Source organism: Gymnogyps californianus, chromosome 12 (genome assembly GCF_018139145.2).
Source record: "Gymnogyps californianus isolate 813 chromosome 12, ASM1813914v2, whole genome shotgun sequence".
Lineage (NCBI taxonomy): Eukaryota > Metazoa > Chordata > Aves > Accipitriformes > Cathartidae > Gymnogyps > Gymnogyps californianus.
The window spans coordinates 15,670,944-15,689,109 of record NC_059482.1 but is presented as its reverse complement, the minus strand read 5'-3'; the positions used below and the strand labels follow the sequence as shown (position 1 = coordinate 15,689,109).

Sequence of the window (18,166 nt, the reverse complement as noted above, 5' to 3'; positions counted from 1 at the left end):
ACCAGAATGTTTAATAGTCATCTCAAGGACAGCGTTTTCAAATATCTTTAGCAGTGAGCTAATATTCTTTCTATATGTAATATCTGTATATGGCAGATTAGAAGTCAAATACTGTATTGCAGGTAGTCAATAAAAAGCAGGAGATTACTTTATCCACATTATCTTAATAAACTGTGTTGTTCTTCAAAATATACAAACCCCAGTATCTGTGCAGCCCAATGATCCTTCAAGGTAGACAATTTCATATTAATTTACTGCTGCAATTCCCACTTTGGTTGAGATTGTGTAACAGTTTCCCCTTTGACCTTCTGTTTGCAACTACCCGTATCCATGAAAAATTCCCACTTCTGAGACTGAAGTTTGCCATAATGGCGAACTGCAAAAGGTGAATTTTTATTTCAAAATTTTATCACAATCTTTTTGGACATTTCAAAACACATGAAGGTACAGGGAAAACACTAAGCTTATTTTGTTTGATATTCTCTGGCCAGAAGTGAGATCTGAAAGTAAAAATCAGAACTATTTTTCTGTAGGAAGGAGTGCATGATTAATTTTGGGAAGCAATCTGGTTTCATTTGATCAAATAAAATTACAGAACGTTTGGATATGAACATATGCAAATGATCACCTGGCAGTTATTCTCAGGTACACACCTTGGAAAGCATATGCACTCTTTAGGTGTCCAAGCTACTCGGGGTTTTACCCTCAGTGATGCCATCTTTCTTCTGCAGCCGCAAGTGATCATGAGAGAATTCCCTTGGCCTGGTGGTGTTTTCCCCTGGCACCTGAGCCAGCCTGTCTGTGCCATTTTCTGTCCTTTCTCTGCTGTGTACGACCTGCGCTGGCAGGCGTGTGGCAGGCAAGTCTCTGTGGCCTATTCTTATTCTACAGGGTGTGGAACATTACAGATAATTTCTGCTGGATGGCACCTTAACAGTTCATCTGTTCCTGCTGTGCACTCTCTCACTGAACTCAGTCTGCTCTTTGAGATACCTTAATTGCTTGCTGTGGAAGCTGAAGGTGACACCATAAGCAAATCACCATAAATACATGCAAACCTCTCTTACAACAGCAAATCACATGGTTGTAGATAGTGCACAGTATGGATCAGCAAGAGCTGTTTTGCTCTAAATGTCATTTTCACACATCTTCAGACTTTGTACAGAATCCCAGCAGATGCTTGGAAAGACAAGTATCTTAAGTTTGTATGGGCATATATAAATCCCTGAATTGCTTTTTGCTGTTTATACTTCATAAACTAATATAGCAGTGAACAAACTGCATTTCATATAAGTTATCCAGTTATGGGCTAGACCTTGCATTTCTTACTCAAGAAGGATTAAATCAAAAGGCAAGTAGTCTGTGAAAAGGTGGTTTTATACACAGCTAGCTAAACTCTTGATAAATTATTCTCTCGAAGGAAAAATAAAGGTTTCCAGTAGATTTCTCTGTACTTGTTTTCAGAGAAGCTTATGCTTGCCCCCTTTAGAGGCGTGCTTCATAAGTGAAGCTAAAATTAAATGTCTAGTGAGATTGAGTTTCTAAGGATGATTTTCCTAAAACAGGATTAAGGCTCACTGACAGTGTAATGCAGGGCAGGTAATGTTGCTGCTGCTCATGATTTAAACTGCTTTGTGGCTAAACTATATTTTGGTTTCTACAGATAATGGTTCAGTACCTCTGAGCTTTAAACTTGCTTCTGTAAGAGGTAAAAACCAGGTTATTTTGGTCTCTCTGTATTTTTTTCTGGAACAAAATAAGCAACTCTCTCATGATCTGAGCAGAATAATAACCAGTCCTGAAGCAGTTCTTCAGAGACTTATGAAGATCATTCCATTAAATTTTTTCCCTCCAGATTATTTCCAAGTTGTTTGTTTGGTTTTTTCCTTTAACCATGGGTGAAATGTTAGGAGAGTTCTACAAACTAATAGTCTGTGGTCAATCTGTCAACATCAAGGTCATGGCTAGTGCAATGGACAGTTCCCACGTTTTCTCCATATCCACAAAAGTATTTCTTAAAAGCAAACATCAAACAAACAAAGAGCTCTGCTTGACAAATACCTTAGTTTCAGTCTAATATCTACAACATCTATTACAGTTTGTTAATACCTTGTCACCGTTCCCATTGTATCTGAATGACAATTGCCCTATTGTATCTCAATGACATTGATTAACAAGGCAGTTTGTAATTAGATGGGGTAATGTAATTCCTGGCCCTCTGTAAACATCTGGATTTGCAAATCTGCACTCCTAGCTTGGGAGCTCTCTGCCACACATCACTAATTACGCCATGTTCTTATATATCAGTACCTACATCCTCCTGCTGAGCATCTCTTCTTTGTTCCCAGTACGAGTCAGAGGCTGTTGTCAATACAGAGAAAATCAACATAACTGCCTAGCGCTGCACGTGACATTTAATGAAAATGAAGTAATGTCTAATTTGCACGGCTGGTGTTACTTTATTAAAGCAGAAGCTGGGTGCTACAGTGCTAGTCAAGTGTGCAAGACTGATAGTCTGTGGCAACGATGGTGTCTGGCACAGGAAACTTTGCATGCCCCCCTTGCCTGCCTGCCCACCTTCTTTGTGAGGAATAGGGCTTCTGGTAAAAGTGACAGATTTGCTCATTTTTCCAGGCCCATCTGTTCTTGTTCTTTTTGTTAACTCCGCCCGTCAGAGCCCGCGAAGCAGTCAAGGCAGGCAGGGGAGGAAGGCCCACGCTCCCTCCTCCCAGGGGGGTCACCACAAAACATCAAGGGCAACTTCCAGGTCAAGAGGGAAACCCCTCCTGGATTCAAAACAGCAAGCTACAAATAAAAAGCTCTATAGCAAAAGAGAATTGACTTCTGTCATGCACAAGAAGTGTCTTAAAAGAGAAATATGTGAATATTTTTTACATAAAAAAGAGCCATGTATGTTGGAAGAACACAGAGTCAAGCACTTAAAAAATTTGAAAGGGCAGAGTTGTGCTCCTTCAGTTTCCATTTCCCCATGTCATTTTGCCAATACTGACAAGGATGCAAAATGCTTATTTTCGCTGATTTTTATTTGCTTTAGCCTTATTAGTAGCCCTTAGAAATATTCAGAAATATTAATTTTATTTTAAAAAAAGTTTCTGATTCTGACTTCGGAGTCAGTTCAGAATGTCAGCAGTAATAATACATTATAAATCATAAGCTTATATCTTGAAGTAAAACATAACACACCTTCTAACAGGTTGTGGCTCCACCCACACAGTTTTCTCTCATTTTCTACTTCTCAGGAGAGTTTTTGTTTCTATTTTATTATCTCTCCAACTCCTTTCTGACCACTTTCCTTCCCCTATAATCATGTTGCCACTACATTGGTTTCCAGACTGCTTCACTGCTGAATGTCTAAATCAAAGTGCAGGGTATTTTGATCCTCCCTGAGGTATGATGCCATTGGTCGTAACTACATCCCGTCCCCTCAGAGCCAGCCAGGACCAACCCACCGGCAAACTCTGAGACTTCACAGACTTCTGTCTCAGCAACTTTACAGACACGCATTTAACTTAGCAGGGCAGTAATATGATCAAAGTTTTATTTGTAGCAGTTTTCAGAGAGAGATCAGTTTGCCAGGTAAAACCTTGTGAATCACACAATCAGCACAGCACAGTAAAATAAATTAAAGCCATTACCAAAACTCATAATGATTTGCACTGGAGCCCAGTTTTGGATGATATTCAATATCCCAGAGAGGAGGCTACAAACTCCATATAAGTTTTTATCTCTGCATATAAGTTTAGTTTTGCAAACAGGTCTGCCAGTGGGAAAATTATTTTGTTCCAGTGGTTTGTTTCTAATGGTTCATCAGTAAATCTCTTCTTTTGCAATCCCGGGTTATTATTTTTTGACAGCACATCCAGAATGAAGACTGGTCAGATGTCCACCAAGGCAAAGCAATCTTTGCACTTTAGGAAACAACAACGGCCCTAAAAACGCGCTGCAGGCTGGAGCCCTCCGGGGGCAGGGCACGAAGCACCGGCAGGGCAGGCACCGGGGGTGTGACTTTCCCTGACAGCTGGGTGCTCTGGCGGCCAGAGAAGTCTCTATATGCTTTTAAAGTTTCCAGCTCGGGAAGCCTTGCCGGAGGCACTGCGTTTTGTTCCTCCCCGGGATGTGAACGAGGCGGCTGAAGGAGACACCGGAGATCGGACACCTCGGGAAGGGGGACCCTTAGCATCCCATCCCTCGGTGCGATCTCCGGCGGGGAGGGCGCGCGGCGGGGCGGGGGCCGGATCCGTCCGCGGCTCAGAGCACACCCGGCGACGCTGTTTCTGCTCGGAGACGGCGGCAGGCCTTTGCCCCGCCGCGCAGCAGCCCGTTTCCTTCCAGCCTCCCTCGCCCAGGAGCAAAGCGAAGACCCGCGGCCCCGTTCCGCCCCCCTCCCCCGCCCCGGGCCCTCAGCCAGGCTTTGCCCGACACCCCGGTCCCCCGCCGAGCTGCCGCGGGCCCCTCCGCTCCGCGGGGGCTCTCCCGCCCCGCGCCCCCCGCCGCGCCGCCCCAGCGCCGCGCGGTGCCGCCGCGCCCCACGCTCCTACCTGCGCGGTGCGGCGCGGTGCGGTGCGGTGCGGTGCGGTGCGGTGCGAGCGGCTTCTCGGCACCTGCTCCCGCGCCCGCGCCCGCGCCGCCTAACAAAAGCCGCGGCGTCAGGTGGCAGGAGACGGACTGCGCGGCCATTGGCGGCGGCGGCGCGCGGCGGGCGCCGGTTGGGCCGGGCGCGGCGAGGGCGGGCGCGGGGCGCTGACGCCAGCGCGGGGCCGGTGGGGAGGCGGGGCCGCGCTCCGCGCCGTCTTTGTGCTCGCCGGCAGCCCCGGCAGCGCCGCCGCCTCCCGCCGCCTCCCTCAGCCCCGCGCGGCGCGGCGGGCGGCTCCGCTCGGCTCCAGCTCGGCTCCGCACCGCTCGGCACCGCACCGCTCCGCGCCACCCCGCGCCGCCCCGCCCTGCGCTATGTGTGCCGGCGCTCCCGTGCCTCCTCGCGGCCGCTTCGCACCCGGCGGGGCGCTCTCGGCCCCGCTCTGAGAGCGCGGCGGGGCAGGGAGCGAGCGGAGCGGAGCCCGGACGTGCCGCCCGGCGCGGCGCGGAGCGGCGCGGAGCGAAGGGAGCGCGGCGCCATGCGGGGCCCGGGGCTGGGGCTGAGGCTGGCGCTGCTGCTGCTGCTGGGCGCGGCGTGGCTGGCGTGCGGGCAGAACGAGACGGAGCCCATCGTGCTGGAGGGGAAGTGCCTCGTGGTGTGCGACTCCAACCCCACCTCCGACCCCACCGGCACGGCGCTCGGCATCTCCGTGCGCTCCGGCAGCGCCAAGGTCGCCTTCTCCGCCATCCGCAGCACCAACCACGAGCCCTCCGAGATGAGCAACCGCACCATGATCATCTACTTCGACCAGGTGCGGCGGGGCGGCGGGGCTCCGGGCGCGCCGCCGCGGGAGGAGAGAAGTTGCCGGGGAAGGTGGCGGGGACGCGCCGCCCCGCGGGGCCCTGCCCGCGGGAGGGGGGGCGCCGGGGGCCGGGGGCGGCCGCGGGTCAGCGGGGCCGGGCGGCGGCGGCCCCGCGGAGGTGCTGATGGTGCCCTTCCCTTCCAGGTACTAGTGAATATCGGCAGCAACTTCGACTCGGAGCGGAGCACTTTTATCTCGCCCAGGAAAGGCATTTACAGTTTCAATTTTCACGTGGTGAAAGTGTACAACAGGCAAACCATTCAGGTCAGCCCCAAGCGCCGTCGCCTCGCTCCGTGGGCACCGCGGGGGGGAGCGGACCGGGTCCGCGGCCCGGCGGGGACGGGGGCCGTGCCGGCGGCGGGGCAGGGGCATGCCCCCGAGCCGCCGCCGAGAGCGCAGACCTCCCGGCGCTTCCCCGCCCGAGGGGACGGTGCCCAAAGGGCCGCGCAGCCCCACCAGGCCTCCGCCCGGCCCCTGCCCACATGAGCCGTCCCGGGACGGGAGGTGATAGCCCGACGGCCGCCTGCCGTCCCCTCCCAGCCTGCCGGGCCCCCGGGCTGCCCCGTGCCGCGGAGCGCCGGGGAGAGCATCCCTGCACAGAGCCCGTGGGAACCGCGGCCCCCGGTGGGCTCCTCACCCGCTCTCGGGTAGCAGAAGGTTTTGTAGGGATTTGGGGTGCACGGAGGTGCCTATGGCACGGATACGATAATGAATATAGCTCTGTGCGTATGTATGCAGCTACCCAATACACGCCTTTTGTACGTGGTTTGATGCAGACGCACCTCTAGGTAGGGATAATAAATTACCAGCCTGAAGCAAGGTAGCATAACCTAGACGGGAAATCTGTCTGCGTAGCGATACGCATTGCAAAGGTGAACGTACAGCTATATAGCACCGTTCTGGTGTAAGCGGCTTCACACATCTAGATTGGGCAGGTAGCGTGTTATTAATGTGGGGTATGCAGTCCCGGGATCATTAATGCGAGCTGAGCAGAGCTTATTGACTGTGTTGTGGCATATTGTCTTTGCTGCCTAACAAAGGAAAACTACCTCTTGAATACACTTCAAACGCGCTGACTCCGGCAGCTGTGGCTCTGCTCCTCGCTGTCTCTGAGCTTTCGCATAAAGCCATCTTTCAATAAGTATGAGCAGACCTCTTTTCATAGCCTGAAAACACAGGCACCCTATTGAAATTCTTCAAAATAGGATCAATGTCCTGTTTTATATGCACCAGGTGTTTTGATGTGATTGTCGGTCTAAAACAGCAGTGAAAGGCTTCTTCCTTTAGAGTACATACCTTAGGTGGGTTTGGATTGATATTTCATTTTTATGGGGCTGGAGTTTCAGCTGTCAAAAGAAGCTCTTTCTTAACTAAGCATTTCGCCTGCTAGGCGAGCCCCGGCGGTGTCGTTGTCTGACTTTAATTGACGGAGGGCTTTGTTTTATCTTGCTCTTTAGGTGAGTTTGATGCTAAATGGGTGGCCAGTGATTTCTGCCTTTGCAGGGGACCAAGATGTGACCCGAGAAGCTGCTAGCAATGGAGTCCTGATTCAGATGGAGAAAGGAGACAGAGCTTATCTAAAACTGGAGAGAGGAAACTTGATGGGAGGCTGGAAGTATTCGACATTCTCTGGATTTCTAGTGTTCCCGCTTTAAATCACTTCTCATCCAAGAAAAGGGAGACATCTCTTATGAATTCCCAAGTCATAGCTGGGTTTAAAGAGTCATGGACAGCAGACTTTTTACATTCAAATATTAAAGAAGCTAAATCCTGCTTAGGTTTGTGTACATCTGCTTTGAAGAATTACTACTTATTTTTGTTGTGTTGCAGCCAACAGGCGGGAGACACTGTAATTGATCAAACCCCCATTTATATTCTTCTCTCTCCTCCCACAAAATTAGTTCCCATCTCAGTGTCACTGGTGTAATCTGCCATCGTTCCCCCATGGTTTCTGCCTCACACAAGTAGACTTTAGATATTTTCATTGTCCTTTAGAGCATATTTTGTAGTTTTGTTTTTAAAACATGTTAATCTTGACTCTTTCTCTGAGTTTAACTTTTAAAAAAAAAAAAAAGGCAAAGTATTTTTGACTACATGGATGCCATGATGGAAGGGAAAATGCAATTCTTGCTGTGTACTGGCTGGCAAAAGGAAAAATTTCTACACGAAGAACTATTCACAGCCAAGGCTGACTAGAGTATTTCAATATTTCTATGTAATTCTGAGTGATTGTGAAATTAAAGGCTGCTAAATGTTTTGATGCTTGTTTTGCTCTTGTACAACGTGGCCCAACTAAACGCCAGGAAGTATATTGAACTTTTACTATTACTCTGTAATATATGTGTGAATATCGAAAATTAATTTTTGCTTTAATTCAATAAAGTTTAAATGGGACTTTTATTTTTCTTAACCAGAAATAAGGTTTCTCAATGCAGGTAGGCGGGGGGAGGAGGTTCGGCACGGTCCCGGGGCTGCGGCGGTGGGGCTGGATCGGGGCGGGGGAGCCCCCGCGGGTGCGGCCGCGGCCGCGGCGCCCCGCGCAGCCCCCGCCCACCCGCAGCGCCCTGCGCGGCGCCCCGCGGCTCGGCGCGGTGGCGCAAGCCCCGCGGGCGGTGCCGGCAGCCCAAGCGGACCCGTCGCTAGGACGTTTCCCGCCGACTCTTATATCCATTTATTTATAGCATTTGTCTGTATTATATTCTATAAACCAGATCGCATTTTATACGGCCGTCTAAAAATAACTGACAATGTATACTTCGATGCTAGTACTATTTATTTGCTAGTATTATTTTGTTTACAGTCTTTTAAAGATGTAAATGCTATAATTTTGCAGTACTCAAAGAGATTACTACTTTTATTAAAAGGTGCGTACAAGGATTTCGACTGTATCTAAACTTTAATGTGAAATAAACCGGTGAAACCACCCCTTGGGCTGTGTGCGTGGCGCGGCGGCGGCCGGCGCGGGGCCGCTCCGCGCCCGGGCTGCGGCACCGGCGGAGTCGCACGAATCCCCGGCCCCCAGGAAGGAATTTAATTAGCTCCAAGGGGGGGGGGGGGGGATTAATACGAGCACAATACGCAACGCTTCTCGCTTTATTCACAGGTTCTGCCCTGGAAATAGACCCGCGGGGCGGGCGCGGGCGCCTCGCCGGCCCGGCCTTTGCGCGGCCCTGCCGGGCTACCCCGCGCCGAGCTCCGCGGAGGGGCGGCCGGCGGGGAGCGGGGCCGGCTCGGGCTCTGTCCGAGCCGGGAACGGCCGCGGCCCTTCTTTTCCAACTGAAACACATCAGCCGCGTGTCAGTACCTGCTCCTCTGTCACCTAGGGATGCGGGGGCCAAAACGCCTTTTCCCCCCGCGGTTGCCGACTGGCACATGTCGCGATTCGCGCCCCGCAGCAGAGGGGAAGGCGTGGGCCGGCCCCCGCGGCCCTCGCCAGCCGCTCGCCGGGAGCTCATCGGGAGCCTCGGCACCTGCGGCTGCTGGCCAGGAGCCGTACGAGGAAACAATTGAGATTTACGAAGAAGGGTTAACAACGGAAGGCAGTCGGGTTGTTTTCACTTGGAGTTAGAACCTGCCCAAGACAGCCCACGTATCGGATTCTGCGGGCTGCCCGCTCCTCTCTCTATACAAGACACTTCATTACTTTCCCCTGAAGCCTTTAACGGCTCCCGCACCGCGCTGCGCTCCCTGCCCGGCACGCCGGCGAGGCCCGGCCCGCCGCCTCCCGCCCGGCTGGCAGCGCCGCGGCCCCGCGCCCCTCTCCGCGCAGCGCGGCCCGCCGCCGCCGCCGCCGCACCCCGCCGAGAACGCTCACCCACAAGCGACAGGTACGGGCAAGGCGAGCGAAGCCGCTCCTGCCTCCTGTGACCGCGGCGAGGGGGCAAAGTGAGCAAAAAAAAAAGCAGGGGCAACAGGAATTACCGGGTTGCAAGAGAACGGGCGGTGGCCCGGTGCCCTCACCCGCCCTGAGACCGGCCCGCGCAGGGAGCCAGGCTACGGCTCCCGGCCGGGCCCGCCGCGGGGGTGCCCCGGCAAGCACCGCAGGTGCGGGGGCTGATGATGCTGATGCTTGTCTTTTTTTCTTTTTTTTTTTTCTCCTCTCCCTTAACGCGAAGCAAATAAACTAGCCACCTTCCGCTCAAAGTTTTCCCCTGGTTGTGAGAATCTCATTAATATTGTGCAGCTGGAAATGATATTACCCCCAATCGCAGCAAATCACTGCTCTGCGGCTATTACAAAACGCCGCCGTGGCTGCCTGGAAAAGCCTTGCCCGTTCCGCGCCCGCGCAGCGAGCCCCTCCGCGCCGCTCGCTAGCGTGCGTCAGCCCGGGTTAAGCCCTGCGCGGGCAGCGCTTCCCACGGGCGCACCTCGGGGCGCAGAGCAGCGCGGCGGGGCCGTCCGGAGGCCTCCGGGGAGGGGAGAGGAGAGCATCACAGCATCCTCGCTTTGGAGGTAAAGCCGCCACCGCACCGAAGCCCCCGTGGCGCTCAGCCGCTCTGCCGGGCCGGGGAGCCCTTGTCGGCGCCTCGGGGCGGCGGCCCGGCCCCGGAGCCTGCTCTTGCTCCTGCCCCGGCTCCCCGGAGGGGCGGGCGGGCCCGGCTGCCTCCCCGCCCCGGCTCCGCCCGGAGCTTCCCCGGCCGCGGCGTCTGGAAGCGAAGGGGAGTATGTTCGAGCAGCCGCGGGGGGGTTGCCGCCGGGTGATTTACTTCGGCAAACGGACTGTGTTTAGAAAAAAAACCAAAGGACATTTCCATCGTCCCCGTCCCCCACCGCGGTCAGAGGAGAGGGGGCCGGCCCTGAGAGGGAAAGGCCGCGAAGAAGCCCTCGGATCCGCCTGGAGGACGAGGCGGGCAGCCGTTAATGCGCTGCCTTCCCAGGGCCGGGGGGAGCAGGGCTGGGCCGTGCCCCCGGGCCAGCGCTGCCCCGACGAGGCGGGCAGGGCAGCCCCAGCCCGGCGCAGGGCGGGCTGGCCGGTCGCACCCGTGCTTGCGGCCGTCTCCACGCGTAGTCGGTGCTTTCGCCCCGTGCGTGAGGCAGGGAAACGTAGAAGGAGGGTTTTGTTTTAGCGGGCGCCTTGCGTCGCAGCGCGGTCTCCGCGGGCAGCGCTCGGAGCTCGCCCCGCAGCCCGTCTCCCCGGCGAGGGACGGGGCTGGCGTTGCCGCCCCCGCGGCGCCTCGGGCGGGAAGGGCGGGCGCGAGCCGTGGTCCCCGGCCGGCGCGAGGCCCGCCGCGAGGCTCCCACCTGTGCGGGCGGGCGAGGCGACGCCATTTTCCTCACGGCGCGATGCCGGGCCTTGCGACCCGCAGTACCCCGGGCGCTTTCCAGGAGGAGAACGGGCTCCGAGGGGGCGACCAAGCCGAAGGAAACCGGACCCGGGTGCAAGCGGCCCCCTGCGCGGTGCGGGTAAGCGCGCCGGGGCCGGCTCTGCTCGCCCGCCCTCGGACGGGCTCACCCGGCTGCTGAGGCTGCCCCGCGCCCGCAGCCTCCATTTTGAGTACCGCTAGCCGGGCTGCGTGGGGGCAGCGGCGGACGAGGGACAGGTGGGGTAGCGGGGCGGCTGAGGGACCCTCGGCTTTGCTCGGCGGCCCCGCCGCGACCGGCGAGCAGCGGGCGGGAGCCGCCTCAGCCGGCGGGCTAGGGGCGGCCGGGCCTGGCGGCCTGTCCCGCCCGCAAGCACTGGGCCCCAGCCCGCCGGCTCCTGCCCGGCTCCCCGCCGCCGAGGGATCCTTCGCGGGGAGGCCGCGTCCCCTCAGGGCTCCAGCGGCCTCGTACTCGGCCCCCGCAGCCATGGTACTGCTGAGCCTGCTCCCGGGCACGGGTCCGCGTCTTCCCCCAGACGTGAGCAACTACTGCTCTTTACCCGGCTTTAATGTGGTTTTCAGTTGATGTAAATAATGTCTGATTGAATTTATTGCTGATTAGCGTTGAGCATCAGTTTACACAACAAGAAATTATGTTTCATTCAGTTCATTAGCATGACTAGTGTTTGGTTTATGAGCATATCGCTAATGGTAATGACCAGAGTTGATTGATTTCTAATGTGAATATAATTACACAATGTAGGGGAATTAGAGGAAAAAATCCGCATTTTTAATTGTTGGGTTTTTAGGGAGTGCATGTGGGGGCGAGGGGGTGGAAAGGGAGAAACAAACCAACTTGCTTCTGCAGAAACAATGAGAATGTAAAGATTAATAACTCCAGCAGGAGACGATGAGTTTGGTCCAAAAGAAGAGAAAGTCAAATGCAGTTAACTCTGGGAATAGTTAATGCACAATTCACAGTGCGCCACATAATTTCCCCTCTTCTACCCCCCAGGTACAGCTCGAAGCCCAATAAGTTCGCTTGGAAGAGGCCGTTCCCGAGGAGCCAGCAGAGGCAGGGCTTCGTGCATGGCCGGGAAGCCGGCTCCCTCCAGCCCTGCCGGCAGCTGCGCGGCGGCAGGCTTGGCTCAGAGGCAGAGCCGCTGCCGAGCGGAGGGGAGAGCTGCGCCTTCCTCCGGGGTCAGAGGGAGCAGCTCGCTCAGCAGCAGGATCTTGGACGGCAGCGGCAGTGCCGCCCCTGGCAGGGAGCGGCTTGCCCGCCTCGCTGCCCTGATCCTTTCTGGGAGGGGGAGACGGAGACCGGCAAGTGCTGGAGAGCCCTGGCTGGAGCAGGATGAAGGGCTGCAACAGGTAAGGGGAGCAGAGCGGGACTGCGTGGGCCAGCCACCAGGTGGGATTTTAGAGGCAGGGAGGGAGGGGACAGTACTGTGAGGACTGGGGGAGAGCAAGTCAGAAGCAGCCTGTGTACCTCAGCTGTGCCTCATCTGAGCGCTGTGTCCCTGAGGGTGACTTCTGGGACTGTCCTTTCCACTTAAGTGGAAAGGTGGTCTGGGAGGGGAGTGATCAGAGCGTTTTGCTGGAGGCATCTCCAGTGGCATGTGCAGGGGGAGAGGGGAAGGCTCAGGTTCTGTGGGACCCCTGTAGTGCAGAAATCCGGGGGGGGGGGCCTTGCAGAACTGGTTTTCTTGCCTCCCCTTGGGCAGGGTCAGTGGGGGAAGCATGGAGTATACTTGGCAAGCTAAGAGTTGCCAAAAGGCCTCTCTTGTTGCTTGCCCAGAAAGAAAAGAGGCCTTGTGTTTTTGTGGAGAGTGAAACGAGCTGTGTGCCTTGCTGTGGGAGAAGAGGGCTCGGGCAAGGCTAGCAGTAATCAGTCCCCGTGTCTTGCAGCATTGCTCCTCTCTGTGCTCTCAACACCCTTGCTGGAAACCCAGCATGGACTTGAGGCTTCGTTGCCTGCGCTAGGAATTAGGTGTGTTTTCCCCACCTTCCACTAGCACCTCCAGGCTTCCTAGGATACAGGGCAATGGGGTGCCTCTGCTCCAGTGGTCCTGGGTCAGTAGCAGTGTTGATGCCAGTGTAAACAGCTGTGCACATCTGGGTGCAGAGCTTTCTCCCTCTCGTCCATGGCAGCTTTGAGCCTTCTGGTGGACAAGTGAGGAAGAGGATGCAATTTGCCCTCCTGCAGCTTTATACCTGTGTTGGTGGGGAGATGTGGTAATGAGCCATTTTACATTTCACCAGTTGCATTTAGTTTCTTACAGTATGGGACTCCTAAAATGAAACAGTTGCTCTTCTGAACTCAGGACATGTCTGGGATGCTGAAAAGCCCTGTTTGGGGAATTTTCCTTCAGGAGGGAGTTGTGGAACTATTGGAGAATCGTTCTAGCATTGTATGGGCATCTAGACTTGCAAAGAGATTCCCAAGGGTCTCCTGCCTCTTGTGCCTGGATCACTAACAAAAATAGGTTCAGTGTCATGAGTCTTCCTCGCAGAATGCTGCTCCTAGCACTCTTGTTATTAGTGACCTTTTAATTTTTATTCTACCATAGTGTAGCAAGTCATACATATTTTGATGTTATCCTCATACTTTCTCTTGTGTGCCTCCCTGCCGTATTTTGGAGAGTAATTCTAGTTGGGGGAGACTGTGAAATTCTGCTAAGCTATCAGAAGAAAGAAGACCTGAGGAAGAGATGTTGGAAGAGTTTGAGCAAAATGGAGACAGAAGATGTGAATAATTGTCATTCATACCAGTAATTTATGTTGTGTACAGTATGTTAGAAGAAATATCCGTGCATCAACTTCAGTTATATTTCCAGTCAGAAGTGTTGAAAATTTCTTGCCAGAGACATCCAACAGTAGTGTTATTTTTATTTTTTTGTCTATACAACACTCATTCAAGGACTAGAGGATCACAGGAGGACTCCTGCTTTGTTTGCAATTAATAGTCATCCAGCTTATAGTGGAAATTCTCATTTCATTTTTGTACTTCATGCTAATAAATTTTAATGTGCTTTTGACGTTTTGGGCTTCAGGGTCATTCAAGTCAGGGACATCCTCCTTGAGCTGCTTCTATACTGACAGTGTTTCCCGATTTTGTCAGTAGTAAATAACCCTTTTAAAAAGATAAATATTGTAGTGAAAATGAACATAATCCTGAACCTTTTCTGCTAATAAAAATCCCAGGCCACTAATTGCATGATAGTTGTTTCTGGTGTTGCTGTCACCAAAGCAGGTCTATATTTCTCTTTCTGTTATCAAATAAAAATGCTGAGTCTTAAAAAAAATTATGAACATGTCATATTGCTCAGTCTATAACAGTTTTTTCCTTCAAAACTTCATGTAAAACACTGCAGGATATTGGTCAGACTGCCTGATCTGCTGACCTGATAAATACCATTTCCATTGAAAGAATGGAGAAGCATTTTGTTCTTTCCCATTCATGTGGTACTATTCCTGACTTCATAATTGTTAAAATCTGGTCTACAGGACTTGAAATTTTGTGGGTCAGTTCTCCTTCCTACTTTGGTTCTCCCCAAATTCATGGGCATACATTGAGTCGTGTTCTAAAATTATTGATTGGCATGGATCCATAACTCCCTTCTGAATGTTTTTATAATTTCTTTACCTGGTTGTATTTCCCAGCTGTCAACAGGGCTGAATTTCCCTGTGATTCTGTCTGTTGAGGTGTGGGGAAAGAAAAGCTTCTGATGTCTCTCTTTTTAATCTGGTTTTATTGTTCCTTTGCTGTCTCCTTTCTGAGTGATTAATCTCACTATTTTAGTCTTCGAAGAGCCTTTCCAAGGGCTCGGTTGTTCTTACAACCCAGAGGATTGCAGCCTCTAGTTCTGAAACGCTTTTTTGAAACGGCAGGACCAGTTCTATCCAGAATAGCGAGATGAGCCTCAACAGTTATTATATACATAACAGCAATACTAATTCAGGTAGCCATGCAGTTTGTCGTGTGGCCAACCTCTTGCAGTGATGTATTGAGCAGAGATCTTCACTGAGTTTCCTGCGATATTCCCAGGTCCCTATTGTGGCTTGATTAAGCTAATTGAGAGCCCTGCTAGTAATTCACCACCATTAATATATATAAACTTACCAACTTTGCATTTAGCTTATCGTGTACATGAAAAATTGCACAGCTCTGACCAAACTCAGAATTGTTTTCCCAGACTGAGCTAAGACATCGCTGAGCCTTGAAGCGCTGGTTTAACATAACATTTTGACCTGTGAAAGTCATATTTATTTTCCTAATATGTGTAGTGGAAAGACTTCATTGACTAGAAGGGGCTTTGGAACAGATACATTGAGAGAAAAATCAGCTTCTCTCTATAATGGGAAGAGGAGGATCTTTCATTATTGAAGTAGAGGTGCCAGGGCTCGGTTTTCAAGATGCGGTTTTAAATTCCAGTGGGTTGTTAAATGAGATTTTTCTGCTGACGTAAATTTGCATAGCTGTGTTGCAGTGCAAATTCTTGCAACTTATTTTGCCTGTGGGATCTTACGGCAGAAGCTAGGAAACAGTGTTGTTACAGAAATATGTCCCAGTCCTATTACCTCAGTTGTTGCAAGCAGCAGATATACTTGCACGAGACAAAGATTATTTGGATAACTAGAACTTTGCAAGAAACACATCCATATTTCTTCTTCTCCCATTTCATTTGTCCTGTGGCCTTACATAACACAACTGAATTCTTTTGGCCATGTTTTCAAGATCATGTAAAACTTCTGGATAACTGTGGAGGCATTTAATAGTTTCAGTGGCAGACACCTGGTAGAAGGATGCAGATGTCCAAAAAATAAGATGCCTAGGATAGTTTTTTGAAAATAACTGGAATGTCACAGGGTCAAAGCTGTCCAGTGTTATCTGGTGATGGTCACGTTAAGTTCCATCAGTCTAGGGCTTTGGGTGCATAACCTGTTCTAGTCCTGTGACAAACTTTTCCTACTTAAAATATTTATATTTTATTAAAGATGCAGAAAAAGAAGAAAAACAGTTAAAAGCATTGAAACAAAACATATCAAGTAAGGTATTCATTTGAATAACACCCGTTACTATTTTCTCTTGAAACGGTAGATGATTTTATAAAGAAACCATCTCCCCTCTGTCTACCAGCAGTCTTTTAGATGGTACTGAGGATTTGAATACTTGTCCTGTGTGGGAAAGGAAATAGTTGAATTGGTCTGGAGGTGTTTTAAGACAAAACAAGTGAAGTGCATACAAAAATGTGGAGAACACAATATCAAGGACTGAAATACAATTTTTGTTTCTGACACAGTTTAGTGTCTTTTTATGGATGAGATGGTCATAGTATAAGGTAGTATTGGCTCCTCTGAAACCAGGCAAACTGATGCTCGGGTTCTCTAGGCCAACTAGTCAATACCTGCAGGTTTGGTCATGACTGCTTTATGTTAATAACTGGTAACGCAGCCAAATCCCTTTGGTTATGCTTCAGCAGCTGGGAAGATAAATAAGTCCTGTATAAGCACAGATCAACTGCAGAATGATAATTTTAGTTTAATGTTTAAGCATGTTTTTAATATTCCCCTTATTGTAATCTGTTTTGAGCTAAGCTGGAAGATACTGCAAATACAACATTGGGGTGTTGTTTCTAAATTGATATAATTAGGAGCTGGTCTGATTAGTGCTATTAATGTTAGCATGTTCCAAAGAAGGGAGGGCTGTTTATTCAGGTTGGCTTCACATGTATTATCTTAATTTGAAGTTGTGTGAATATATTTTATATTTTCCAAATATATCTGTCACATCCTACCTTAATGGTGACAGCATATCATACCACACTATGTTTCTGCCTTACTGTATCTACACTAGCGTCTAATGAATACTTCTGCACAAAGGCTGTTGTACATAGTGCAGCTGAGTGAGTTCCTGTCTGACTCCGATGATTTTCACTCAGCCCTTTACCTCTGCAGTTTATGGAAATTTCCCTCTTGTTACACTGTGGCCAGGTTGCAGCTAACCCTATGTCTATTCTTGGGGTCAGAGGAAGAACGCAAGACAGTTCTTTCTGCATCTGTACAGCAGGAAAGCATTTTTGCAAGCTTGAAGCAAAGGGACTGTTACATGGTAGGAAGCACTAAGCACTTTAGAGCAAGCAAGGTAAGGTCTGGCCACACACGACCACTTGTAGGAGAGTTTCAAACCCTTTGCCGCAGCAGTTTACATCTTTGCCCGCACCTTTGACAACGTGCTGTAGAAGTACAGTCCTTTATATCTTGAGACATTTTTTGTACATTCCTTCTGATGCAGTTGCTCATCTGCTGAGTTTCCTCTACAAGTTGTGCAGCTTTTTAGTTTTAACTGGTTTAGTCATCTTTCTTCTCATAAAGCCCAATACTTCAGCCTTGCCAATCAGGAGGAGACCCTCTTTGCTGTGTTAACTCGTTTTGTGCCTGCCTCTTTGTAGATCTACTCCCTGTCATCTCCGAGATTAAATTAAAATAATTCTTTCCTTTAGTAGCCCTTTCCAGTTTTCTCCACTACCTTTATAGGTTGTTCATGCTGTGCTTTTCCTTTTCTAACTTAATTTTTTTTCTTGTTTAGAAGAACCCTGTTGATATGCAGTATTAGGATCTCTGCTGGAAACCAGTAATATGTTAATTCTGGCTGAATATTGGCTACCCACATCTCTCATTGGTTCCTCAGGAAATGATGGAGATAGATACCGATATGTATAGTTATTCTCTTGAGAAGCCTACAGTTGTGCAAAACACTTAAGAATGTGCTTGATGTGAAAAATATGTTCATCCAGTTGAAAGCAACAAGGTGCTTCATGTTTTTAAAGCACTTAAGCATAAGCTTACCAGCCATGTATGCCTTCAGGCTAGATAATAGAAGTACAAGGGTTGTTTTATATTTAAAACAGTAGATAAAAGTGGCCCTTTAAAAAATGGAACGTTCTTTTAGAAGGAATCACAGGCAACAGTCAGCTACATTTAAGGTGGATCTTGACAAGATGGCAGATGTGTGTTTATGAAGAAAAGATGACAGATGTGGAGGTTTGTTCTGTATTTACATTTAAGCCCAAGTTAGCAAGTTTGTTTCTTTGACTAATATGTTACTTTATTAAGCATTACTTTATTAAGCATTACTTTATTGACCCTGGTTGACATACTGCTGTGTTGTGAAGTGCAGTAACAAAAAAGATGAAAAAAGGTTGCTCTGGTTTGTAAACTTATGCAATAATTGAGGTTTGATTTCTGTGTCTGTTTTACCAAGGAGTTAAATTGTACCTGTTTCTTTGGCTGGCACGGTTTACTTTATTATCCGTGCAGGATAGGCCAACGACCCTTCCCTCTCCCAGTTACGCGTGGCATAAGAGCCCAGAAGAATTACCCTATTGGTAGCTCCTTAAATAAGCATTC

At 50.6% G+C, this 18,166-nt stretch overlaps 1 protein-coding gene across 1 annotated transcript; it reads left to right on the top strand.

The window, feature by feature from the left end:
* Nucleotides 1–5,122: 5,122 nt before the first annotated feature.
* CBLN1 (cerebellin 1 precursor) lies at nucleotides 5,123–7,845 on the top strand. The gene is made up of 3 exons (XM_050904073.1): nucleotides 5,123–5,405; nucleotides 5,601–5,720; nucleotides 6,914–7,845. The coding sequence occupies exons 1-3, from the start codon at nucleotides 5,133–5,135 to the stop codon at nucleotides 7,109–7,111; spliced, it is 591 nt and encodes a 196-aa protein (XP_050760030.1). The 5' UTR covers nucleotides 5,123–5,132; the 3' UTR covers nucleotides 7,112–7,845.
* Nucleotides 7,846–18,166: the final 10,321 nt, after the last annotated feature.

Excerpts from the sequence above, each read along its gene's own strand:
- CBLN1 (XM_050904073.1), top strand. The coding sequence starts at position 5,133 with ATGCGGGGCCCGGGGCTGGGGCTGAGGCTGGCGCTGCTGCTGCTGCTG. Across the intron at positions 5,406-5,600 it reads TGATCATCTACTTCGACCAG|GTACTAGTGAATATCGGCAG; the intron begins GTGCGGCGGGGC and ends CTTCCCTTCCAG. Across the intron at positions 5,721-6,913 it reads ACAACAGGCAAACCATTCAG|GTGAGTTTGATGCTAAATGG; the intron begins GTCAGCCCCAAG and ends CTTGCTCTTTAG.